General features: G+C 49.6%; 1 protein-coding gene across 1 annotated transcript in view; it reads right to left on the reverse strand.

The window, feature by feature from the left end:
• Ece1 (endothelin converting enzyme 1) overlaps positions 1–21844 on the reverse strand; it is a 61443-nt gene that overhangs the window by 15923 nt on the left and 23676 nt on the right. The window contains exons 4-12 of the mRNA XM_045149127.1: positions 21492–21638; positions 19318–19383; positions 18765–18956; positions 10941–11083; positions 8560–8674; positions 7239–7349; positions 5306–5404; positions 4443–4520; positions 971–1074 (exon numbers count right to left, since the gene is read on the reverse strand). Coding sequence (XP_045005062.1) covers positions 971–1074; positions 4443–4520; positions 5306–5404; positions 7239–7349; positions 8560–8674; positions 10941–11083; positions 18765–18956; positions 19318–19383; positions 21492–21638 — 1055 coding nt within the window. The remainder of the gene's footprint in view (positions 1–970; positions 1075–4442; positions 4521–5305; positions 5405–7238; positions 7350–8559; positions 8675–10940; positions 11084–18764; positions 18957–19317; positions 19384–21491; positions 21639–21844) is intronic.

The raw sequence follows: 21844 nt of genomic DNA on the forward strand, positions 1-21844 counted from the left end.
CTCCTACCACTCTGCCTCCCAAGAGCTGAAATTAAAAGTACACACCTGGCTCCTTTTTGAGACTTTTTAAAAAGACATTCCAAAGTTGGGCACGGTGGCACATCTTGTCATCTCAGCACTGAAAAGGCTGAGGCAGGAGGATTACTGGATCTCAGGAATTCAAGGCTAGCCTGGGCACATACCAAGACTTTATCTCAAAGACCATAAACAAACAAGTAAGAATGGTACACTCCCAGTAGTTGGGGAGGTAGAGGCAGGAAGATTAAGGGCTCAATGTCATCTCTGACTATGTAGCAAGTTTGAAGCCAGCCTGAGCTACATGAGAACCTGCTTTAAAAAACAAAGTGGTGGTGCATGCCTTTAGCCTTTAATCACAGCATTTAGAAGGCAGAGGTAGGAGGAGCACTGGACCACCCTGAGACTACATAGTGAATTCCAGGTCAGTCTGGGCTAGAGTGAAACCCTACCTCGAATAACAAAGCAAAACAAACAAACAAAAACCCAAACAAACAAAAACAATTCCCCAGTCCTCATGTACAGCCAAATGCCAAGTACCACACATACATGCATACACATGCAAATAAAAACAAAAAAAATGAAAACCAAAAGACTCCAAAACAATAGAGTAAGTCTCACTCCAGACTGTTCTTATTTAAAGTCACCAGTCCTAGTCGAGCCTCCTCTCGGAGAGCCTGCTTCTCCCCAGGAGCTCTCATATTTGACTGTTCCAGTGACCCAACTGCCCACCACAAACAATGAAAGGCAAGGTCTGAATGCCGAGGTGGCCGAGCTGGGACATGGGGCCGGGGCCAGCTCCTGGTGATACACAGACTCACCAGTCCCCAGCTGGGTCCCATTTGGTCTTTATTCCCTTCATCCAGAAAGTGGAATAAGCACTTCTCAGAGGACCTTCCTGAGAGACACACCCAGCCCTCCCCTGTGCAGGGAACCCACACCTTAGGGGACTCACTGATCTCTGTTGGGGGCTTTCCTGAGCTGGTCGGCAGTGACCCTCCAAGAGAAGTTGAAAAAGCGCATGGCGTTCTCGAAGTAGAGGTCTGGAACTGCGGTGTACTGGAGGAACAAAGCAGGGACTCAGGGTCAGAGCGTGCCCAGGCTGGGATTGCCTTCCGGCCTGAGACCCCACAGGCTGTGGGACGGGTCTTCAGGCCAGAGACTGGAACCGAGGGCTCAGGGCTTCCGTGCTGGGCTCCTCCCTTGGCCTCACCCCCCCCACCCCGCCCCTTCAAGGACACAGTAACAGCTTCATCTAGAGGTGCTCAAGACTATCACCGAACTGCGGGATGCCCCACTGTATGATGGGCATATCCTACACCTACCCTGGTCCACCCAAGTGGTAAATGCTGGGGACAGGTAACTATGAAGCATTTCACATGCCCTAGTGAGGTTTGAAATGGTTTGATTTCCTTGGGTTGGGGATATAGCCCAGTCAGAAGAGCGCTTGCCTCACATGCAGGAAGCTCTGGGTTTGATTCCCAGCATCACATGAATGGGGTATGGTGGTACATGCCTGTAACCCCAACACTCAAGAGGTGGAGCTGTGTAGGGAGATCAGGAGATCAAGGTTATCTTTGGCTACATAGTGAGTTGAAGACCAGCCTGGGGTACATGAGACCCTGTCTCAAAATCAGTAAGTAGAATTTAATTTAATCAAGTCGCTCCCCCATGACTGGACAGCACAGATCTAATGCAAGGAATGTGGAAGTGTCAGGGGACAGGTATTATCACACACCCCTCATATCCTAGTCTGGCTTTTCCTGACAGGCACAGAAGTCTCCCTTAGATGCACTCCAGATCTTTCTGATGTAAGAAAAGGCTGCTAGAGGGCTGGGGAAATGGCTTGGTGGTTAAGGTGTTTGCCTGTGAAGCCTAAGGACCCCGGTTCAGTTCCCCAGGATCCATGTAAGCCAGATGCACAAGGGGGCACATGCATCTGGAGCTCGTTTGCAATGGCTGGAGGCCCTGGTATGCCCATTCTGTCGTTCTCTCTGCCTCTTCCTCTCTCTCTCTCAAATAAATAAATTAATTAAATATTTTAAAAAAGAAAAGGCTGGCTGGGCATGGTGGCACACGCCTTTAATCCCAGCACGGTTCCAGAGGTAGGAGGATCACCGTGAGTTCAAGGCCACCCTGAAACTACAGAGTGAATTCCAGGTCAGCCTGGGCTAGAGTGAGACCCTACTTCAAAAGAACAAAAAACAAAAACAAACAAAAAGAAAAAAGAAAAGGCTGCTAGACACTAGACCTCAGGAAAAGACCTTGGTCCTGAAGCCATGGGGGGTGGGGGTGGGGGCTCCAGGAGCCACAGTCTTGCATCAGGACTGCCCTAACGATTCTCACGGAATCAGGCCAAAGCTGGACTCTCACAGTCTTAGAGGGAATTCTAAGTTTCAAGTTTTAAATATAACTAAGAAGAATGTTTGTTATAATTTCAAATCTCAAAACTACCCAAGCTGATCAATTTCAATCATGCAGAATATGTAAAACTTCTATCATCTGGGTCAGAACCTCAGTCCCATTTGATCTGCCTGAATTCTGAGCAACAGGGGTATGGCAATTACCCTTGCTGCATCAAGTAAGCTTAAAAATGCACTTGGAGGGCAGAGGTAGGAGGATCACTGTGAGTTCTCAGCCACCCTGAGACAACATAATGAATTCTAGGTCAGCCTGAGCTAGAGTGAGACCCTACCTCAAACCCCCCTGAAAAAAAACAAAGCACTTTGAATTTATGCTTTCTCTTTTCCATTAGTATTTCAAGGTCAAAATCAGAGGTCCAAGTTTTCTCTGAGGAGATGGGGCAGGATCCCAGGGACAGTGGGCAGTGTGAAGGGCCCTGCCTTTTTTTATTGTTTGTTTGTTGTTGTTTTACGAGGTAGGATCTTGCTCTAGCCCAGGCTGACCTGGAATTCAATATGTAGTTTCAGGCCAGACTCGAACTCAGAGCAATCCTCCTACCTCTGCCTCCCGAGTGCTGGGATTAAAGGCATGTGCCAACATGCCCAGCTCTAGTTTTATTTTTTAAAGTTATTTTCATAGCCAGGTATGGTGGATCATAGCTTTAATCCCAGCACTCAGGAGGCAGATTAGGAGGAATCCATCCTGAGACTACACATGGTGAATTCTAGGTCAGCTTGGGCAAGAGTGAGACCCTACCTTTAAACCCCCGCCCCCCCAATTTTAAAAATTTACTTATTTGAGACAAGAGTGAATTATAAGCATGCCAAGGCTTCCTGCCACTGCAAACAAACTCCAGATACATATGTCACTCTGTGCATCTGGCTTTGCAAACAATTTTACTTTATTATTTTTGTTTTTTCAAGGTAGGGTTTCACTCTAGCTCAGGCTATCCTGGAATTCACTATGTAGTCTCAGTTTGGCCTCAAACTCAGGGCGATCCTCCTATCTCTGCTTCCTGAGTGCTGGGATCAAAGGCGTGCGCCACAATATCCGGCTTTCTGTTTTTTGTTTTTTTGTTCAGACCCCTTTTTTATTTATTTACTTATTATTTATTTGTAGGCAGGATCTCACTCTAGCCCAGACCAACCTAGAAATCACCCAGTGATCCTCCTACATCAGCCTCCAGAGTGATGGGATTAAGGCTGTGTGTCACATGTGGTTTTTTTTTTTTGGAGGTAGGGTCTCACTCTAGCCCAGGCTGACCTGGAATTCACTCTGTAGTCTCAGGGTGGCCTTGAACTCACGGTGATCCTCCTACCTCTGCCTCCCGAGTGCTGGGATTAAAGGTGTGCGCCACCACGCCCGGCTACATGTGGTTTTTTTTTTTTAAACTTTTTTGTTCATTTTATTTGCAAGCGATGGACAGAGAGAAAGAGGTAGATAGAGAAAGAAAGGGTGCAGTAGGGTCTCCAGCCACTGCAAATGAACTCCAGACGCATGCGCCCCCTTGTGCATCTAGCTAAAGTGGGTCCTGGGGAATCAAGCCTTGAACCGGGGTCCCTATGCTTCACAGGCAAGCACTTAACCGCTAAGCCATCTCTCCATCCCACCACATGTGGTTTTGTTGTTCTTTTTTTGTTGTGCCAGGGATGGAACCCAGGGCCTCATGCATGCTAAGTACATGCTCTGCCACTGAGCCACCTACCTCCCAGCCAATCTCCCACTGTTTTCTACTTATTCACTGGAGCTCACCACTTCCAGTAGGGTAGGGCACACAACATTTGTTCTGGTAATAATTGCAAGGCACTGGCTGATGGCTCAAGGAAGGCAGGGCCCCTACTGACCCAGGACACAAAGAAGCAGAGAAAGGCTTCCTCGGGCTGGACCCATTCCCAAATCCCAGCCCACACCATTTTGAGATGTTCTGACAGTCATGCTATCTCCAGCATCCCAACTGGGCCCAGGGCGACCTCTTTCCTGCAGGGATATTAGGGAGTTTCAGGGGGCAAGTAGAAGTCACTTACATCATTGAACACCTTGTCCAGCTCCTTGGGGTCCATGATGAAGTTGGGGTAGCCTATCATGTTGTAGATGGCATCCGCCTGGACAGGAGGGACACGGAGAATGTCACTTGGTGACAAGTTGTCAGCCCCAGCTCTGCGGATCCCAAGCTTAGGGTCTGGGCCAAGGGGAGAGAGGGCCAGCCTCTTGCCTTGTTAGAGCTCCCAGGGAAGAGTCTCTCCTTGCCTGACTTCTGGGACTGTTCACTATTTTTATTTATAAGCAGAAAGAGGGTGGGTATGGGCACTCCAGGACATCCTGTTGCTGTGGACACATTCCAGATGCATGTGCCACTTGGTGCATCTGGCTTTACATGGGTACTGGAATCGAACCCAGGCTGGCAGGCTGTAAGCCAGCACCTCTAAGTGCTGACCCAACCCCAGGTTTCTGTTTAAATGTCACTTTTCCAAAGGGGAGCTGTTATAGTCTGGATGTGTCCCCAAGTCCACGTGCCGGGAACCGAAGCCACGGCACAAGCAGAGGTGAGAGGTGATTGGTCCTCACGAAGGAGCCCAAGTGTGTAGGAATGGCCCAGCTTGGCAGGGATGTTGGTTATCACCCGCAGCTGCGGGCTCTGAGAAAACGGTTAGTCCATCCCCCTTGGATGTGTATACCCCCTTGTCCTTTTGCCTTCTGCCATAGGATGTCTACTACCATCCCGGGCTTCGGGATGTCCTGTATCCTGCCAGACTGTGCACAGGGCATGACGGCATCTCGTGTTCACTGAACAGACCAGCGTCTCCTGTCCACCTCCCTCCTCCACGTGTGGCTCCTGCCGCTGCACTGGAAAACCAAGCCCCTCCAAGCTCGCAGACAGCAGCCTCACCTTCTCCTTGGCTGACTTCCGGGTCTCTTCGTCCATCCACTTCAGGGTGCTCAGGCTCTCCTCAAATGCCTTCTTGATCTCCAGGATTATCTCGCTGGCCTGAGGAGACAAGTGGCTCACTGGTCAGTGCTGAGCTCTGTGAGGAGGGTGCTGCTGGCCAGAGGCTAAGCTCGTGCTTGGCTCAAAGCCTCGACTCCTGCTGAGAAGGAACCACAGCTGCCTTCGCCACCCACTTCCCTGATAGCAACTTCCAAGACAAGACTGGCCTTTCATGGATAGGACTTGGGGTCAAACAAGCTGGGACGAGTTCTGGGGAAGCTGGTAAAGACTCTGTTGCAGGACTTTTCAGAGCCTTTAATGTGGAGGGTAGAAAGGTTTTCTCTTTTTATTTATTTATTTTGGTTTTTCAAGGTAGGGTCCTCACTCCAGCCCAGGCTGACCTGGAATCCACTCTGTATTCTTTGGGTGGCCTTGAACTCACGTCGCCACTCCTACATCTGCCTCCTAAGCGCTGAGATTAAAGGCGTGTGCCACCATGTCTGGCCTCCAAGAGTCTTTTAATTTTTTTTTTTCCCCTTGGGCTGGAGGGATAGCTTAGCAGTGAAGGCATTTGCCTGCAAAGCCAAAGGACCCAGGTTCTATTCCCCAGGACCCACGCTAGTTAGATGCTCAAGGGGGCACACGTGGCTGGAGTTCATCTGCAGTGGCTGGAGGCCCTGACACGCCCATTCTCTCTCTCCCACATGTTCTGTTAAATAAATAACTAATAATAGCAGGGCGTGGTGGCGGTTCGAGGCCACCCTGAGACTACAAAGTGAATTCCAGGTCACCCTGGGCTAGAGTGAGACCCTACCTCAAAAAACCAAAATAAATAAATAAATGATAAAATAAAGTTGTTTTTTTTTTTCTCTTGCTAAGCATGGTGGCACATGCCTTTAATTCCAGCACTTGGAAGGCAGAGGTAGGAGGATCACTATGAATTTGAGGCCAGCCTGGGACTACATAGTGAATTCTAGGTCAGCCTGGGCCAGAGAGAAACCCTACCTCAAAAAACAAATTCTACTTAAAAATTTAAAATAAAAGGTGTGTGTTGGGGGGGGGGGGAGTGGAGAGATGGCTGAGCAGCAGTTACGTGCACTTCCTAAACAAGCATGAGGGCCCGAGACTGCTTCAGATTGATTTCTCAGCATGCACATTCTATAAGCACAATTTGTCAGGGGTGGAGAGTGCAGAATCACTGGGGTTTTGCTGAATAAAAAAACAGCTATTCTGGGTTGAGTGAGAAACTCCACCTTGAGGAAACAGGCAAATGAGGGAAGAGAAGGACATGCGACATTTTCCTTGGGCTTCCACATGCATGCACCACACACACATAGGCACATGCATACACATAGATCACATCACACACCGTGCCACATATACACCGAAAAAGAAAAAAATAAAAACTTCTTTTTTTTTTTTGGTTTTGAGGGAGGAACAGCCCCACCTTCATGTCACAGGTGAGATGAGAGCTCTGCTGAAGTCACTGAGCAGAGAGTGACAAAGCCACCTCCATGAGGTACTCACTGTGTCTTAGAACAATTCTGTCCCCCACAGAATAGAGTACCACCCTCTGGGCCATAGCCACACTGCCAACATTATCTTACTGGGGCCTTTAGGGCCCTGGGAAGTAGAAACAGCTGTGCTAACCCTGTGGGGGCCACTGGGAGGGTCACGTTGGCTAACAGATGGTGGCCTCAGCAGTCACCCACACTAGCTGTGCTAATTACTCACACACTTCGGGCCTTAGAAGCAGCGTTCTGAGGTGGGGCTGGACCCTGGGCTCTCCAGCCTGGAACAGGATGGCCCAGAGCACACAAGAGCATGGGCAGCCAGGGCCCTCAGAGGCCCCGGCAAGCACAACACCTGAGCCAGTCACACAGGAGACACTTACAATGTTCTTGCTGTCCTCGGCAAAGGTGGCTTTGACAAACATGGGCCCCAGGGCAAAGCCCAGGTTGTTCTCTGTGTCACTCACGCAGAACTTCCAGCGAGGGAGGCAGGTCTGGAAAACATAAGTGTGGGCATCACTGGAACCAGTACTTCCAGCCCCTGTCTGACTGGGAAGCGGCACCACCAGGGGTCAGTGTTTCCCTCCGAAACTGCAGGGAAACATTTCTTTTCTGATGCCATGGGGATTACTCTAGGCACTGGATCAAGAGCACAGAAGCTGGGGATGTAGGTCAGTGGTGGGTGCTTGCTTAGCACCAGAGAGACCCTAGGTTTAATCCCCAGCACCACTAATGCTCTTCCAGCAAAAAAGAAAAGAACATACCTCCAAACCAAACCAAACCAAAACCACTCTGAGTCTAAAGCTGTCTCGGGATAAAATGAGAGCCTGCCTCTTAAAAAATGGGGGGAAAAAAAAGATGGTTTGATAATGTGACATAATGGTAGAGTGCTTCCCTGTCACACGCAAAGCCCCGGGTTCAATTTGCAGAACCACACAAACTGGATATGGTGACACATAAGTGTAATCCCAGCACTTGGTAGATGGAGGCAGGATGAAAGTTCAAGGTCATCCTCAGCCACTTAGTGATTCAAAATCAACCTGAGACATGAGACCCTGTCTCAAAAAAAAAAAAAAAAAATCAAAAACAAAAATGAAAATCTATGGAAAACACATAAATCAACAAAGGTCAGCAGAGTCCCCTGGTACGCCACCACCTGGCACTTCTCTAGAAAGACCAGGAGTTGGCTCTGGATCAAGGTCTCCAGTAACAACCATAAGGAATGCTGGAGAGCCATGTTTCTGGGGACGAAGCATTATCACTGGGAAGGGGTTGGTCAAAGGGTATGTAAGTGTAGACCGTCCCCCCAGTCTCATATGCTTGCTTATTGACTTATTTTGGTTTTTCGAGGTAGAGTTTCACTCTAGCTCAGGCTAACCTGGAATTTACTATGAAGTCTCAGGCTGGCCTCGAACTCATGGTGATCATCCTACCTCTGCCTCCCGAGTGCCTGCACACTGGGCAGAAACAACTACTGCTGTCAATTTGCTCAGCAGCTATGAGCTCTCTGCCCTCTGAGCAGGCATATTCACTTCCTCCCAGAAGTTCTCCACCCCTCCGCCCCCGGCTCACATGCGCCCCCGGCTCACATGCGCCCCCAGACAGCAGCCAGTCTCTTTCAAGGTCATCTTCATTCTGTCCTCTCATGAAGCCCATGGCTCCAGAAGCTCACCAGTCACCAGCATTTGGCAGGTGACAGCTCACCTTCTTGGTCCCGTACATCACTTCCATGAACTTCTCATCAGCATCCTGGAAGCGCTGATCCAGGAAGGAACTCGTCTTCCGCACCAGGTTCCAGATCATGTAGTTGTTCAGGAGGCTGGGGAGAGAGGAGCGCTCAGAGGTGTCCCGGGAAGCACTTCCCCTGAAGACCTCTAGGGGGCTCTCAAACTCGTCTCCGTCCTAGGCTCTGGACACTGGTGGAATGTAAGCAAGCCCGGCTCTTCCACAGAAAACCCTTGGTGTCTAGCACAATTACTTGTATACCATGGGTATTCAATAAATGCTACTGCCCAGTTGCTCTATCCTAGCTGGGGAGGGGGTCTACGACCAGTTGGCCAATGTTCCTGCTGCCCAGGGCATAGGGAACCTGCCTGTGTTTCCTGTCATGTCTTCAAGTAAGTTTCCTTCACACAAAAATGTTTCGTTCACTGGAATCAACCCATGCCTGACAAGGGAAAGCTAAAAAGCTATGTTTTTGTTTTTGTTTTTTTCTTTCAGGTAGGGTTTTGCTCTAGCCCAGGCTGACTGGAATTTACTATGTAGTCTCAGGCTGGCCTCGAATTCACAGTGATCCTCCTACCTCACCCAGCTTAAAAACTATGTTTATATTTGATGGAACACCATATGACCAGGAAAAATTACATGTGCAGAGGGTTTGGGATGATATGGGGAAAATGACAAAGGCCATGGAAAATACAGGCTCTACATCCAGTCAAAATGTGCAAAGATGGAGGAAAACACTATGTTATGTTTACTATGCATTAGAAAACTATCCACCTATCCATCTAGCTGGCTATCTGCACAGACACATACATACATACTAGAAGCTCAAGAACAGTGTTTTGGGTAACTTAAAATTTTATTCTAAGCCAGGTGTGGTGGTACACGCCTTAATCCTAGCACTTCGGTGGCAGAGGTAGGAGGATGGCAGTCAGTTGAGGCCACCCTAAGACTACATAGTGATTCCAGGTCAGCCTAGGCTAAAGTGAGACCTTAGCTCAAAAAAAAAACAAAAAAAAAAAAACAAAAACAAAACCAAAACAACAAAAACAAAACAAAATAAGGGCTAGAGAGATGGCTTAGCAGTTAAGCGCTTGCCTGTGAAGCCTAAGACTCCTGGTTCGAGGCTCAATTTCCCAGGACCCATGTTAGCCAGATGCACAAGGGGGTGCACGCGTCTGGAGTTCATCTGCAGTGGCTGGAAGCCCTGGCACGCCCATTCTCTCTTTCTCTGTGCCTCTTTCACTCTCTCTGTCACTCTCAAATAAATAAATAAATAAGAATGAACCAAAAAAATTGTTAAAAAAACAAAATAAATAAATAAATAGTGTTTTCTGAATTTTAGCTGGATGTGGTGATGCATGCCTTTACTCCCAGCATGGAGGAGGATGAAGCAGGAGGATCGCCGTGAGTTGGAGGCCAACCTGGGCTGCAGCGTGAGTTACAGTTCAGCCTGGGCTAGAGTGAGACTCCACTTCAAAAAATTTTAATTCTATAATTTTCAACATATCTGTAAGTCATTAAAATCTTCTTTCTCTGTTAAATAAACAAACAACCAACAGCTAGGGCAGGGAACATGGCTCAGTGGTTAAAGGAGCTTGACTGCAAAGCCTGTAGGCCTGGGTTTGATTCCCCAGTACCCACGTAAAGCCCGATGCACCAAGTGGTGCACGCACCTGGAGTTCATCTGCAAGTGTCAAGAGGTCCCACTACACCTGTTCACATGCTTTCTCTCTTCCCTTGCAAATAAATCAAAGTATTTTAAAAGTAACAGCACTTGGGAGGCAGAGGTAGGAGGGTCGCCCTAAGTTCGAGGCGAGCCGGAGACTACATAATGAATTACAGGTCAGCCTGGACAGGGTGAGACCCTACCTTGAAAAAAAAAATAGTAACAGGTAACATTGACTGAGCCCCACTGTATGTGAGGCATTGTTAACATCCTTTCCATGGTTGCGTCACCTAATTTCCCCAGCTCCTTAAAGCCTCATGTTAAGGATGGGAGACTGATCCTAAGGAAGGGTAAGACACTTGCCCAAGGCTACAAAGCTGCTAAGAGAGGAGCTGGGACGTGAACCTGTCCTCATTACCTGGATGCCCTGTTGTCTCTCACCACATCCCACCCAGGAGCTGGGGAGATGGCTCTGTGGTTAGTGGCACTTGCTTGCAAAGCGTGTTGGCCTGGGATCTGACTTCCCAGCACCTCATAAAACCTGATGCAAAGTGGTGCAAGTGTGTGTGGCATGTACACACACACACACACAAGCTAATCCGAGCCCTTTTCCTAAATCCATGTATCATCTCCTGTCCCCACCCACCCTGCCTGAGCTGCCTTCGAGGGACTCACCTGGGCCATGTCCCCTTACCATTTGTCCGTGCTGTTGATGAGGGTGGAGACCTGCTCCAGGTACTCCTTGTCGTAGACCACAATAGGCTCAGTTTCGTTGATCTCCACAGGGTGGAAGATGGTGTTGAGAAAGGGTAACCAGTTGATGGCTGGTGCCAAGGTCTGCAAGAGAAGATGGCAGTGTGACGCTGGCCAGCCCCCTTCCCCTCATAGCTGCAGTCTCCAGGCCACACCTCTGAAGAAGGCATCATTGCCTTTTGACCAAGGACAGAGTGTGGCTCTGTAGCCAGGGCACAGGGCAGAGGCAGATGGGCTGGCCGACTTCTGTCAGACTTACTGTCAACAGCAGCCTAAGGATACAGGCTTTAAGACCACACTGGAAACCTGGCACAGCAGCAGCTACTCAGAAGGATGAGGCAGGAGGATCCTGAGTTCCAGACCAGCCTAGTTCCCATACAGGACACTTGTCTCTAAAACAACCTCAGGGCTTGGGAGATGGCTCAGCAGTCAAAGGTACTTGCTTACAAAGCTTGCTGGTCCAAGTTCAATTTTCCAGCCACCCACATAAAGTCAGACAGACATTCTTTTGCAGTGGCAAGAGACCCTAATGTGTGTGCACACACACTCATAAAATAAAATAAAAAATACCCCCCCCAACACAATCTCACTTAACAGAACTAGGAGGGAACAGGAGAAGACCCAGTAGTGACCACCACCACCAGCACAAGGGTTGCCGCAGAGACAGCAAAGGGCAGGCACAATTAAACCTGCCTCAAATTTCTTGTTTTGATTTGTTTTTCGAGGTAGTGTCTCGCTGTGGCCCAGGCTGACCAGGAATTCACTATGTATTCTTGGGCTAGCCTCAAACTCAGGGTGATCCTTCTACCTCTGCCTCCCAAGTGCTGGGATTAAAGGCGTGCACCACCACGCCTGGCTAAAAAATTTTATTTTAGCTAGTAAGCTAGAAAAGAGATATAAAGGGAAGAGAAAGGAAGGGAGGGGCCCTGGCATGTCCATTCCCTCTCTACTCAAATAAGTAAAAACGTAATAAAAATTTAGTTATTTTATTTATTGTTTCTTCCAGATAGGGTCTCGCTCTAGCCCAGGCTGACCTGGAATTCACTATGTAGTTTCAGGGTGACCTTGAACTCACAACAATCCTCCTACGTCTGCCTCCCACATGCTGGGATTAAAAGTGTACCTGGATGCCTTTAATGCTTTTTAAAAAGTTATTTGCAAGCAGCAGGGGGATGGGTACACCAGGGTCTCCAGCCTCTGCAAAGGAACTCTCAGATGCACGCACCACTTTGTGCATCTCAGTTTATGGTGACATTGGTGAACCAAACCTGGGTCCTTAAGCTTTGCAGGCAAGTACCTTAGTCACTAAGCCATGTCTCAGCCGTAAACCTGCCTTACAGAGGAGGATGCTGAGCCTCAAACAGGTCTCTATCAGCTAAGAGCCCACAGCCAGGCTGCCAGAGCCCACATTCGAGTGCCTTGCTCCTGGACTGTGTAACCAGGAGTGAGTTCATGACCCGCTCTGTGCTTCAGCACCTCATCTGAGAAACAGGGGTCATAATAACATAGAGAGGTTCCCACGAGCCAGCACTGCCCGGCTTCTGAGGGATAGGTACATTCTGGAGTAAGAGTAGAGGTGGGTATCTACTGCATGGCCCACAGGTCATACCTCCCGGGACTGAGCAGAGCTAACCTGCCCAAGAAGAGGGAAGCAGCCCCTGCACCCAGGCCTCCTTCTAGCTCGGCTGGAGCAAGGCGCCTCCGGCTTCGTGAACCCTTAGCATCCAGAAGGTGAACCTCTCTGTAGGCCTTCTGAAGGCAAGTGCCCCTGCCTTGCCGGCCACCTGTACTATTTCAGTGGCCACGTCCATGACCATAGCCAGTGTTTCCCCTCTCCTAACGCAGCCTCTGCCATGCCCAGCCACATCAGATTTCCAGTAATTATTTTGTGAGTGTTCTGATGATGAAATGCCAGGTGTCCTCTTATCACTGCCCCTTGTATTTTCATGAAGCAGGGCCTCTCCCCGCCTGGAGCTGCTGCGGTCAACCATCCTTACAGACTGGGATTACAGATACGCATCGCCATACTCAACTTTTAAAAAAAAATTTACTTGCAAGCAGAGGCAGAGAGAGAGAGAGAGAGAGAGAGAGAGAGAGAGAGAGAGAGAAAGGGGAGAGAAAGAGAATATGAATATGGGCACACCAGGGCCTCTAGCCACTAAGTATGAACTACAGATGCACGTGCCACTTTGTTCATCTGGCTTTATGTGAGTACTGGGGAATTGAACCTGGGCCATTAGGATTTGCAAGCAAGCGTATAAACGGTTGAGCCATCTCTCCAGCCCCACACCAACTTTTTACATGGATTCTGGGCAGCTGAACTTGGAGGCCTCTGGCCTGGTCTCATGATAAAGAGGCATGTGCTTTTAACCCCTAAGCTGCCTCCCCAGCCCTTTTGGCCTTTGTTTTAAATATTGTTATTTATTCATTTGCAAGCAGAGAGAGAGAAGAGAGAAGAGAGAGAGAAAGAGAAGAGAGACACATAGAGAGAGAATAGGCACGCAAGGGCCTCCAGCCACTGCAAATGAACTTCAGATGCATGTGCTGCTTTGCATCTGGATTTACATGGGTACTAAGGAATTGAACCAGGGTCGTTAGGCTTTGTAGGTAAATGCCTTAACCACTAAGCCATCTCTCCACTTCCCTTGTTTTTCCTTTTTTTTTTTTTTTTGTTTGTTTTTTGAGATAGGGTCTCACTCTAGCCCAGGCTGGCCTGGAACTATGTCGTCTCAGGGTGGCCTCTAATCCATGCTGAACCTCCTACCTCCTGAGCGTTGGGATTAAAAGCATGTGCTGCTACATCTAGCTTTCTTTCTTTCTTCTTCTTCTTCTCCTTCTTCTTCGTCTTTTTTTTTTTTTTTTTTTTTGTTCTTTTGAGGTAGAATCTTGCTGTAGCCCAATCTGACCTGGAATTCACTCTGTAGTTTCAGGGTAGCCTTGAACTTATGGCAATTCTCCTACCTCTGCCTCCCAAGTGCTGGGATTAAACATGTGCACTACCACATTCGGCTTACCTCTAGCTTTCTATGTAAGTGCTGAGAATCCCTGAACTCAGGTAGGTCTTCATTCTTATACAGCAAGTACTGTTATCACAGAGCCATCTTCCTAGCCTCTGCTCCTTTTCCCCACTTTCTGGTGCTAGGAATTGAATGCAGGGCTTTGCTCATGCTAGGCCAGTACTCTGCCACTAAGCCACATTCCCAGCCCCCAGGCCTTGTCCCGTTGTGGCTAGCTGATTTCACTTGGTTGCACAACTTTGGAACAGTGTGCTCTAACCCTGTGATGTCCACATGTCCTGTTATTTTTAGTGTGCAACTTTACAGGACAAGAGGTCTTTCAGGGATGCCCAGACTGTGCCTTAGCAAAGATGCCTGCCCGTGGCAATTACTTGGGTGGGCACCTGGCACTAAGTAAGCCATTCATCATGTTGGCCATTCCAATCACTGTCCAAGGTCTTTCTGGAGTGGCCTTGGCCTTGTCTAATGTCAAATTCTGTTGTCTCTTCCTTTGAAAAAGAATAAAATATAAGACAAATGGAGAGAGGCGTACTACAAATGTCCTTTTCACAGGAACACAGAGAAGTTAATCTCTAATAGCAGATAGCCTACAACAACCTGCCAGTAACGCTTGTGAGGCCCTCGATGAGGGAGGTGGCCCGTTCTAAGATCTTTCATCTAATAAGCTGAATTTGTACGTGTGGTAAGGTGACTTTCCTGAGGTCACATGTTAGTTGGAGCCTGTAAAGGTCTAAAATGCAGGTTCACTCACCTCTGGGTTTATTTTGTTATTTATGGTAGCACTTGGCCAGGTTTAAAAGGATATCCTGGCTACTGGAAATCAGAGACTTTGAAGGACAGGTGAGGCCTTTAAGGACCCGAGGGTGGAGAAGTTTCCAAAGGCAATAGTAAGCTGGTATCGGTCAACAAATGTCAGTGAGGGGTTGATGTACTCCTTTTATAACGAATATCCCCACGCTGAGTGCAAAGTACCCTCCTGGCCAGGTCACGTGCACAGTGGGCATGGCACCTGGGCACTGTGGCACACCCCTGCTGGCCACAGTGACAGACACGTGAGCTGGCAGTGGGCAGATTTGACGTGGGTTCATAGCAGGAACCAGGTTGAGGTCCTTGAGGCATTTTCTGTTCTTTCTGTAACAAGGGGGAGAACAATCCCTCCGCGGCAGAGCTGACTACTCTGGGACTGATGTGTTACACCTAGGTTCCTTGCCCCCTGGCCGGTCCTCTCTGCCCTCTTACTGTCAGGAATTTTTTACACCTTAGAACCTACACCAGCCTCTAGTCTTCACATGCATGCACACACACTTGTGTCACACGTATGAACATACCTACACGAGGCTCGTGAGCTCTTCAAATAGGATTCAGTAATTACAGACACCTGACTGCGGGACTCAGGTTGGCAAAGATCCCAGAAAATGGATACATTCACAAAATGTCACTGTTCACACCCAATTCACGAGAACTGGAAAAACTGTAGGCCCCTGGAATTCTCTGATAGTGGTGAGAATTCACACGACTTCCACACAGCCCCATCCGTTAAAGACAGCACGTGTTCTGTGCAGAGAAGTCCCCAGAGCTCTGAGTAAAGATAGATGTGTGCAGACACCAAGGGTTCCACATTCCAATCTGTCACTTCAGTGACGCCTAACTTAAACATCGCTGTGGAGACGGCTGATTGTATCAACTGGGACGTTGTACTTTAACCCAATCCCTCCGGGGTCACTGGTGACCACTATTTTCCACACCCCAATCCAAGAAGCCCTGCTTGGGAAATCCACTCAAGAGGCTCGAGAAGTAGGAGAGAGCCGAGCGGTGGGGCACACCTGTGAGCGTGGCACGCAGAAGTTCGAGGGAGGAGGAGCACACAGTTGAGGCCAGCCTGGGCTACATGCGGATATAGCTTAGTGGGAGAGCACTTGCTTAGCATGTGCAAGGCCCTAGGTTCAATCTGTCGTACTGAACACAAAAAGGGAATGAAGAGAGAAGAGCTCATGTTCTCAGACTATCTCAGCCACAGAACACTGGCACAGGAGGGGAGCTCAGTGCCTTTGGCATGGGAGCCGCTACAGAGGCAAAGGAAGATGCCTGGAGGAGCAATGGCTGGATGTCCTATTCCTCCTGGCTCTGAATTCAGACTCCACTGGGGCCCAGCCTGGAGCCATGCAGCCCGGCAGCAGGGCTAGGCCAGAACTACGCCAGGAAGCTGGCAGTACCTTTCCCTTACTCGCCCAGAGGGAGGGAAGAAACAAATCTTCAGCTACCAGAGACCAAGACACGCTCTGTCCTAGGATGGAACAATGCAAATCAACCCAGTCCCAGGGATTAGGGCACCCTCACTGATCCTGAGAGAGGAAGGACTATGACGACTAATGCAGGCTGCCACACTTCCTCTGTACGTGTCCCCTGACAACACGAAATCTCACCCTTTGCCTCATCACAACCCGTGGGCAGGCCAGGCAGAGAGGTTTATGGCAGCCTCCTGGGTCCCAGAGCTCCCTTAACGGTTATGTGTAATTGCTCTTACACACGCACACACCTGTCCATTTCTCCTGCCTGACATTCTATTTTTTTTTTTTTTCTAGCTGTTCTCCAAAAAAGACCCTATGAGTTAAAGTTGAGAACCAGGGCTGGAAGAGATGGCCTAGTAGTTAAGGCACTTGCCTGCCAAGCCTAAGGACCGAGGTTTGATTACCCAGTATCCATATAAATCAGATGCACAAGGTGTCTGGAGTTTGTTTGCAGTGGCTAGAGGCCCCGGTGTGCCAATTCTCTCTCTCTCTCTCTGCCTCTTTCTCTCTGCCACATTTAAAATAAATAATACATATATTTTTCTTAAGTGGCACAGTTGTTTGGTGTTTATTTGCAGTGGGCGCACGCACACACACACACTTGCACAAATACGTGACTAAGTTAAAAAATAATAATAGGGCTGGAGAGATGGCTTAGCGGTTAAGCGCTTGCCTGTGAAGCTAAAGGACCCCGGTTCAAGGCTTGGTTCCCCAGGACCCACATAAGCTAGATATACAAGGTGGCGCATGCATCTGGAGTTCGTTTGTAGTGGCTGGAGATCCTGGCACACCCATTCTCTCTTTCTCTCTCTCTCTCTCTGCCTCTTTCTCTGTCGCTCTCAAATAAATAAACAAAAAAATTTAAAATAATAATAATAATAATCAAGTTGAGAACCACCAACCATCTCTTTTGAGTGCAGGGGCTACATCGCCTCTGTGTCCTGGAACTGAGCAGCCAGTAAGTAGATGGGCCATGCCCCATTTTACCAGTTAGGAGAACAAAGCACAGAGGGTCAAGTCATCAGGATTGCCACTAAGCATGAGACAGGGCTGTCGGGAATGTGTTCAGACTGCAAGGCTGGCACTGTGTTGGCCACTGCTGCTGCACTCTTCCTACCTGGGCAAGGGGAGGGAGGAACCGCCTTTCTTTCCTTTCTTCCATGGAAGGAGAGAGCAAAACCAAGGAGATGAGGCTAGGGGAAGGCTGACTGGTACGCTCAAGGTTATCACGCCATTCACTGCTCTGGGTATCAATGTCAGCATGCAGCCTCTGAGAAGCCGTCACGTGATCTCTCAGCCTGAGTTACAAGGCTGGAGTAAACAGCATCTCCCGCGACACACTGGCCTCAGAGCGGAAAACACTGCCAGATGGTGCCCAACACAGGTTCGCAGTCTCCTAACAACCCTCACGGCACTACCCCGGGGACCCGCACGGCAGCTGGCAGCAGCAGGAGACTCTGGGCTGCAGCTCCTCCTGCGACACCATGTTGGCTTGGCTAATGTGAACTCATCATTACAGTCACCTTCCCTAGCTTCTCCCACCTGGGGCTGTTTCCAGATGGTTCCATCAGCTCAGAGCCACATGAGGGCAAGGCCAAGTTGTACCTGTCAGGTGGAAGAGGAAACAACGGTGGGAGCTGGTGGTTGTTCTAAAAGAAGGGACAGGGCTGGAGAGATGGCTCAATGGGTAAGTGCCTGCCATTTAAGCTGCAGTACCCGGGCTCCATCCCCAGACCCCCCACAAAAAGCCAGAAGCCATGTAGGCTTCTGTAATCCCAGCTCACTGCATTGCTGGTGAGATGGGAGGCAGAGACTGGAAAATGTCTCAGCAACTCAAGCCAAAAAATAGCAAAAAGGAGCAGAATAAGCATCTGGAGGGAGAAGCCCTGTCTCGAATGAGGTGGACAGGCTAAAACCAAAGAAGCTGTATTCTGACCTCCCGTGCAGACTCGTAAGTACACGCCCACACTCACCCATGAACGTGTACACGTGCGTGCACACACACACACAAACACATGCACAGAAATAGCAATAAACTTTTTAAAAAGAAGGGATGGTCAGGCAGAAGCTGGTTGGGCAGAAGGACAGGAGAGGACCATGGAGATGTAGCAGGGAATCCCCACACGGGCACGTTCTCTTCCCTAGAGGAAGAGTAAGGCCTAGTCACGCTTTGCTGCCTGGTGAGGTCCCTCTGCTGACTCCCCTGAGTTCCAGAATGGGTGACCCTATCTACAGAAGCCGTTACCGTTACGACCACAGTCTCCAAGGAATCGTTTCATTTACTATCTGTGTGGCCTTTGACAGGCAACACTACCTCCAGAGACTTGGTCTACCCACATGTGAACAACTGCCCTTCTTCACTGGGTGCTTCAAGGATCTTGGCAAGGTGGGTGTGCAGCATCCCCTCCCAGTGCCTTATCTGAAGCCCAGGGGCTGGCCCAGCCTCTGCACTCAAGTCACCTGCAGCTCAGCGGCCGTGACTTTGTGGTAGATGAGCTCCTCATCCCTGCGCTTCTCCTGGGGAATGGTGATGTTGGCCAGTGCCGTCTCGAAGTCCAGGATCTGCTGCATCTGGGGTCGGATGGAGTCCTCGTCGCCCCCGCCTAGCAGCTTCCCCAGCTGGACCATGTAGTTCAGGTATCCAGTCAGGACCTGGGGAGCAGAGCCCCAAAACCGTCAGTGGTGGCCACCTGCTGATTTCTGGACTCCATGTGTGTGTGCGCACACTTGCATGTGAGCCCCCCACATGTGGACCAACATGCATAATAACATGTATACCACACACACACACACACACACACACACACACACACACGCCAAAGAAAGGGTCTTAGCTCCCACAAATGGTGGTAAAAGCAATGGCCCCTGTCCCCTTCTGTCCCTCGTGTCCATGTTGTCTGACTATGCCACAGTCAGCTGGGGACATCTCAACTGCAGGAGGAACGTAGGGACCCCTAAAGCCCATGCCTAGGCCCCTGGGGATGCACACAGCGGGGTGCACTGGGGAGCTCACCTTCTCGTTTTCTGTCTTGTTCAGGTAATAGTCTCTGGAGGGTAAGCCCAGGCCAGACTGGTCCACCTGCAGAGGGAGGATGGTGAGAGGGAGTCCCCACTCCCCGTGGACCGGCCCCCTGCATGGTTTCCACTTGCCCAGGGGATGGCTGGCATGGGGCCCTGGAAGAGGACTAGGGTACCAGCAGGAACACAAGGTGGTGGCTAGTACCACTGTCTACTGACTCATCTACCCAAGGACTAAGGCCAGGGCAGATACATTCCTTCCCATACACATGGTCAGCTGCAGGGACTGCAGGCCTTTCAGAAGGGCCAGAAATAACCTCTTTAATTATTATTATTGAGATAGGTTCTCACTCTAGCCCGGTCTGACCTGGAATTCACTATGTAGTCTCAGGGTGGCCTCGAACTCACGACAATCCTCCTACCTCTGCCTCCCGAGTGCTGGGATTAAAAGCGTGCACCACTATGCCTGGCTGGAAATACAATCTTTAACTATCCCCCAGCCTTGGTAAAATATATTATTTCACCATGTAATGACCAAGTGGTTAAAGCCGTCCCCAATTGTGTGATTATGGTCAAGTCACTAAATCTTTCTGATCCTCACATTCCTCCTCTGGAAAATAAAGAGAAACTGACTGCAGAGCCAGAATCAGGACTCACAGAGGCAATGGTAGTGAAGAGTCTCCTGTGAGCCAGGCAAAGAGAAGAGAATTCTCGAGAGCTACCCCTGGAGCCTTCTGGCCACAGCCTGACAGAGCTGGGGCAGGTGCTGTCAGAGTGCATTTAGTTGACAAGGAAATTACAACTCAGAGAGGCTGAGCCACTTGCCTAGGGCCATACACAGAGCACATGGAACAAATGAGTTAGGAACTCAATTTTGACTCAAGCTGACCTTCAACCCAGGGCAGGTGGGGATGGGCAGGGAGAGATGGATTCCAAGCCTGCTGTAAATAACTTTGAGTTGCTGAGATGAAACACTCGACTAAAAGCAGCTGATGGGGGCTGGAGAGATGGCTTAGCGGTTAAACGCTTGCCTGTGAAGCCTAAGGACCCCGGTTCGAAGCTCAATTCCCCAGGACCCACGTTAGCCAGATGCACAAGGGGGCGCACGCGTCTGGAGTTTGTTTGCAGTGGCTGGAGGCCCTGGTGCGCCCATCCTCTGTCTCTGTCTATCTGCCTCTTTCTCTCTTTGTCCCTCTCAAATAAATAAAGAAAATTTAAAAATAAATAAATAAATAAGAGCAGCTGATGGGAGGAAGGGGTTTATTTTGGCTTACAGTCTTAAAGGCAAGCTCAGTGATGGCAGGGGAAAGCAGGGTGTGAGCAGAGACTGGACGTCACCTCTCACAGCAGGTGGAAAACAGCAGCAGGAGAGCCCACCACTGGCAGGTTAGGGTCTAATAAACCTCAATCTCGGCCCTCAGTGACACACCTCCTCCAGCAAGGCTCCACCTCCCAAACTGCTGGGGACCAAGCAGTCAAAGCACACAGCTTGCAGAAGGCACCATGGTGCTGAGAAGTGACACAGTGCTCAGCACTGAAACATTTCTATCACACCTTCCATGGCTCAGGGTTCATTGCAGAAGAGGTGGCAGAAAGAATGTAAGAGCCAAAGGAAGGATAGGACTCTTTACAACATGCTCCCTCCAGACACAAACTGGCTTGGATATCCGTGACCTCACAGTCCTGACACTACCTACACAAGACCATCCTAATAGGAGGAAAAGACCATGACATCAAAATAAAAGAGACTGATTTGAGAGGGGGTAGGGGTATGGAGAGTGGAATTTCAAAGGGGAAAGTGGGGTTTGGGAGGGAATTGCCATGGGTAATTGTCTATAATTATGGAAGTTGTCAAAAAAAAAACAAAACAACCCAGAGTTTGGAGGTTGGGCATCCAAACCACCACAGATCCATTCCAAGCAGAGATGTAAAGCCTGGGCTTGAGGTGGGGAGCAAGACGTGTCTCCAGTTGTGCTTAGGAGTTGACATCACTCATCACAGTAACACACCTACCAAAGGGGGTGGCCTGCTTTCTCTTCGTCTCCTGCCTACGAACAATCGCGCTGGTGGGGCTGCCAGGAACAACCCAGGATGAGGCCAAACAGCCTCCTTGCTGGGGACAGGCTCCTCTGTCAGTACTGTCTGTCCTCTTCCTGGGGCTCGGCTTACCTGGATCACGTTGCTGTTGGAGTTCTTAGAGTCGGCACTGACATAGACGGAGAAGAAGGGCGAGGTGCGGAAGTGGGCCGTGACTACCTGCAGCGTGTCCTGGAAGTTGTCCTTGGCCCAGGGTCCTGTGATGTTCCAGCCACCAAGCTATGGGGAGAGAACAGACAGCGGCTGGCTGGAGTGCATGTACGCATGTGCACACTGACTGCCCATGTACCTGAGAATGAGGAGGGCAGAGCTGTATGCCAATGCTGGTTTCTTAAGTTCATACATTCTGTGACCTTGGAGCACTCCCCTGACCCCTCAGGCAAAAGACAAACAACAGGGGCTAGGGAGATGGCTCAGTGGTTAAA

This window comes from Jaculus jaculus, chromosome 5 (genome assembly GCF_020740685.1).
Source record: "Jaculus jaculus isolate mJacJac1 chromosome 5, mJacJac1.mat.Y.cur, whole genome shotgun sequence".
In the NCBI taxonomy this organism is placed as follows: Eukaryota; Metazoa; Chordata; class Mammalia; order Rodentia; family Dipodidae; genus Jaculus; species Jaculus jaculus.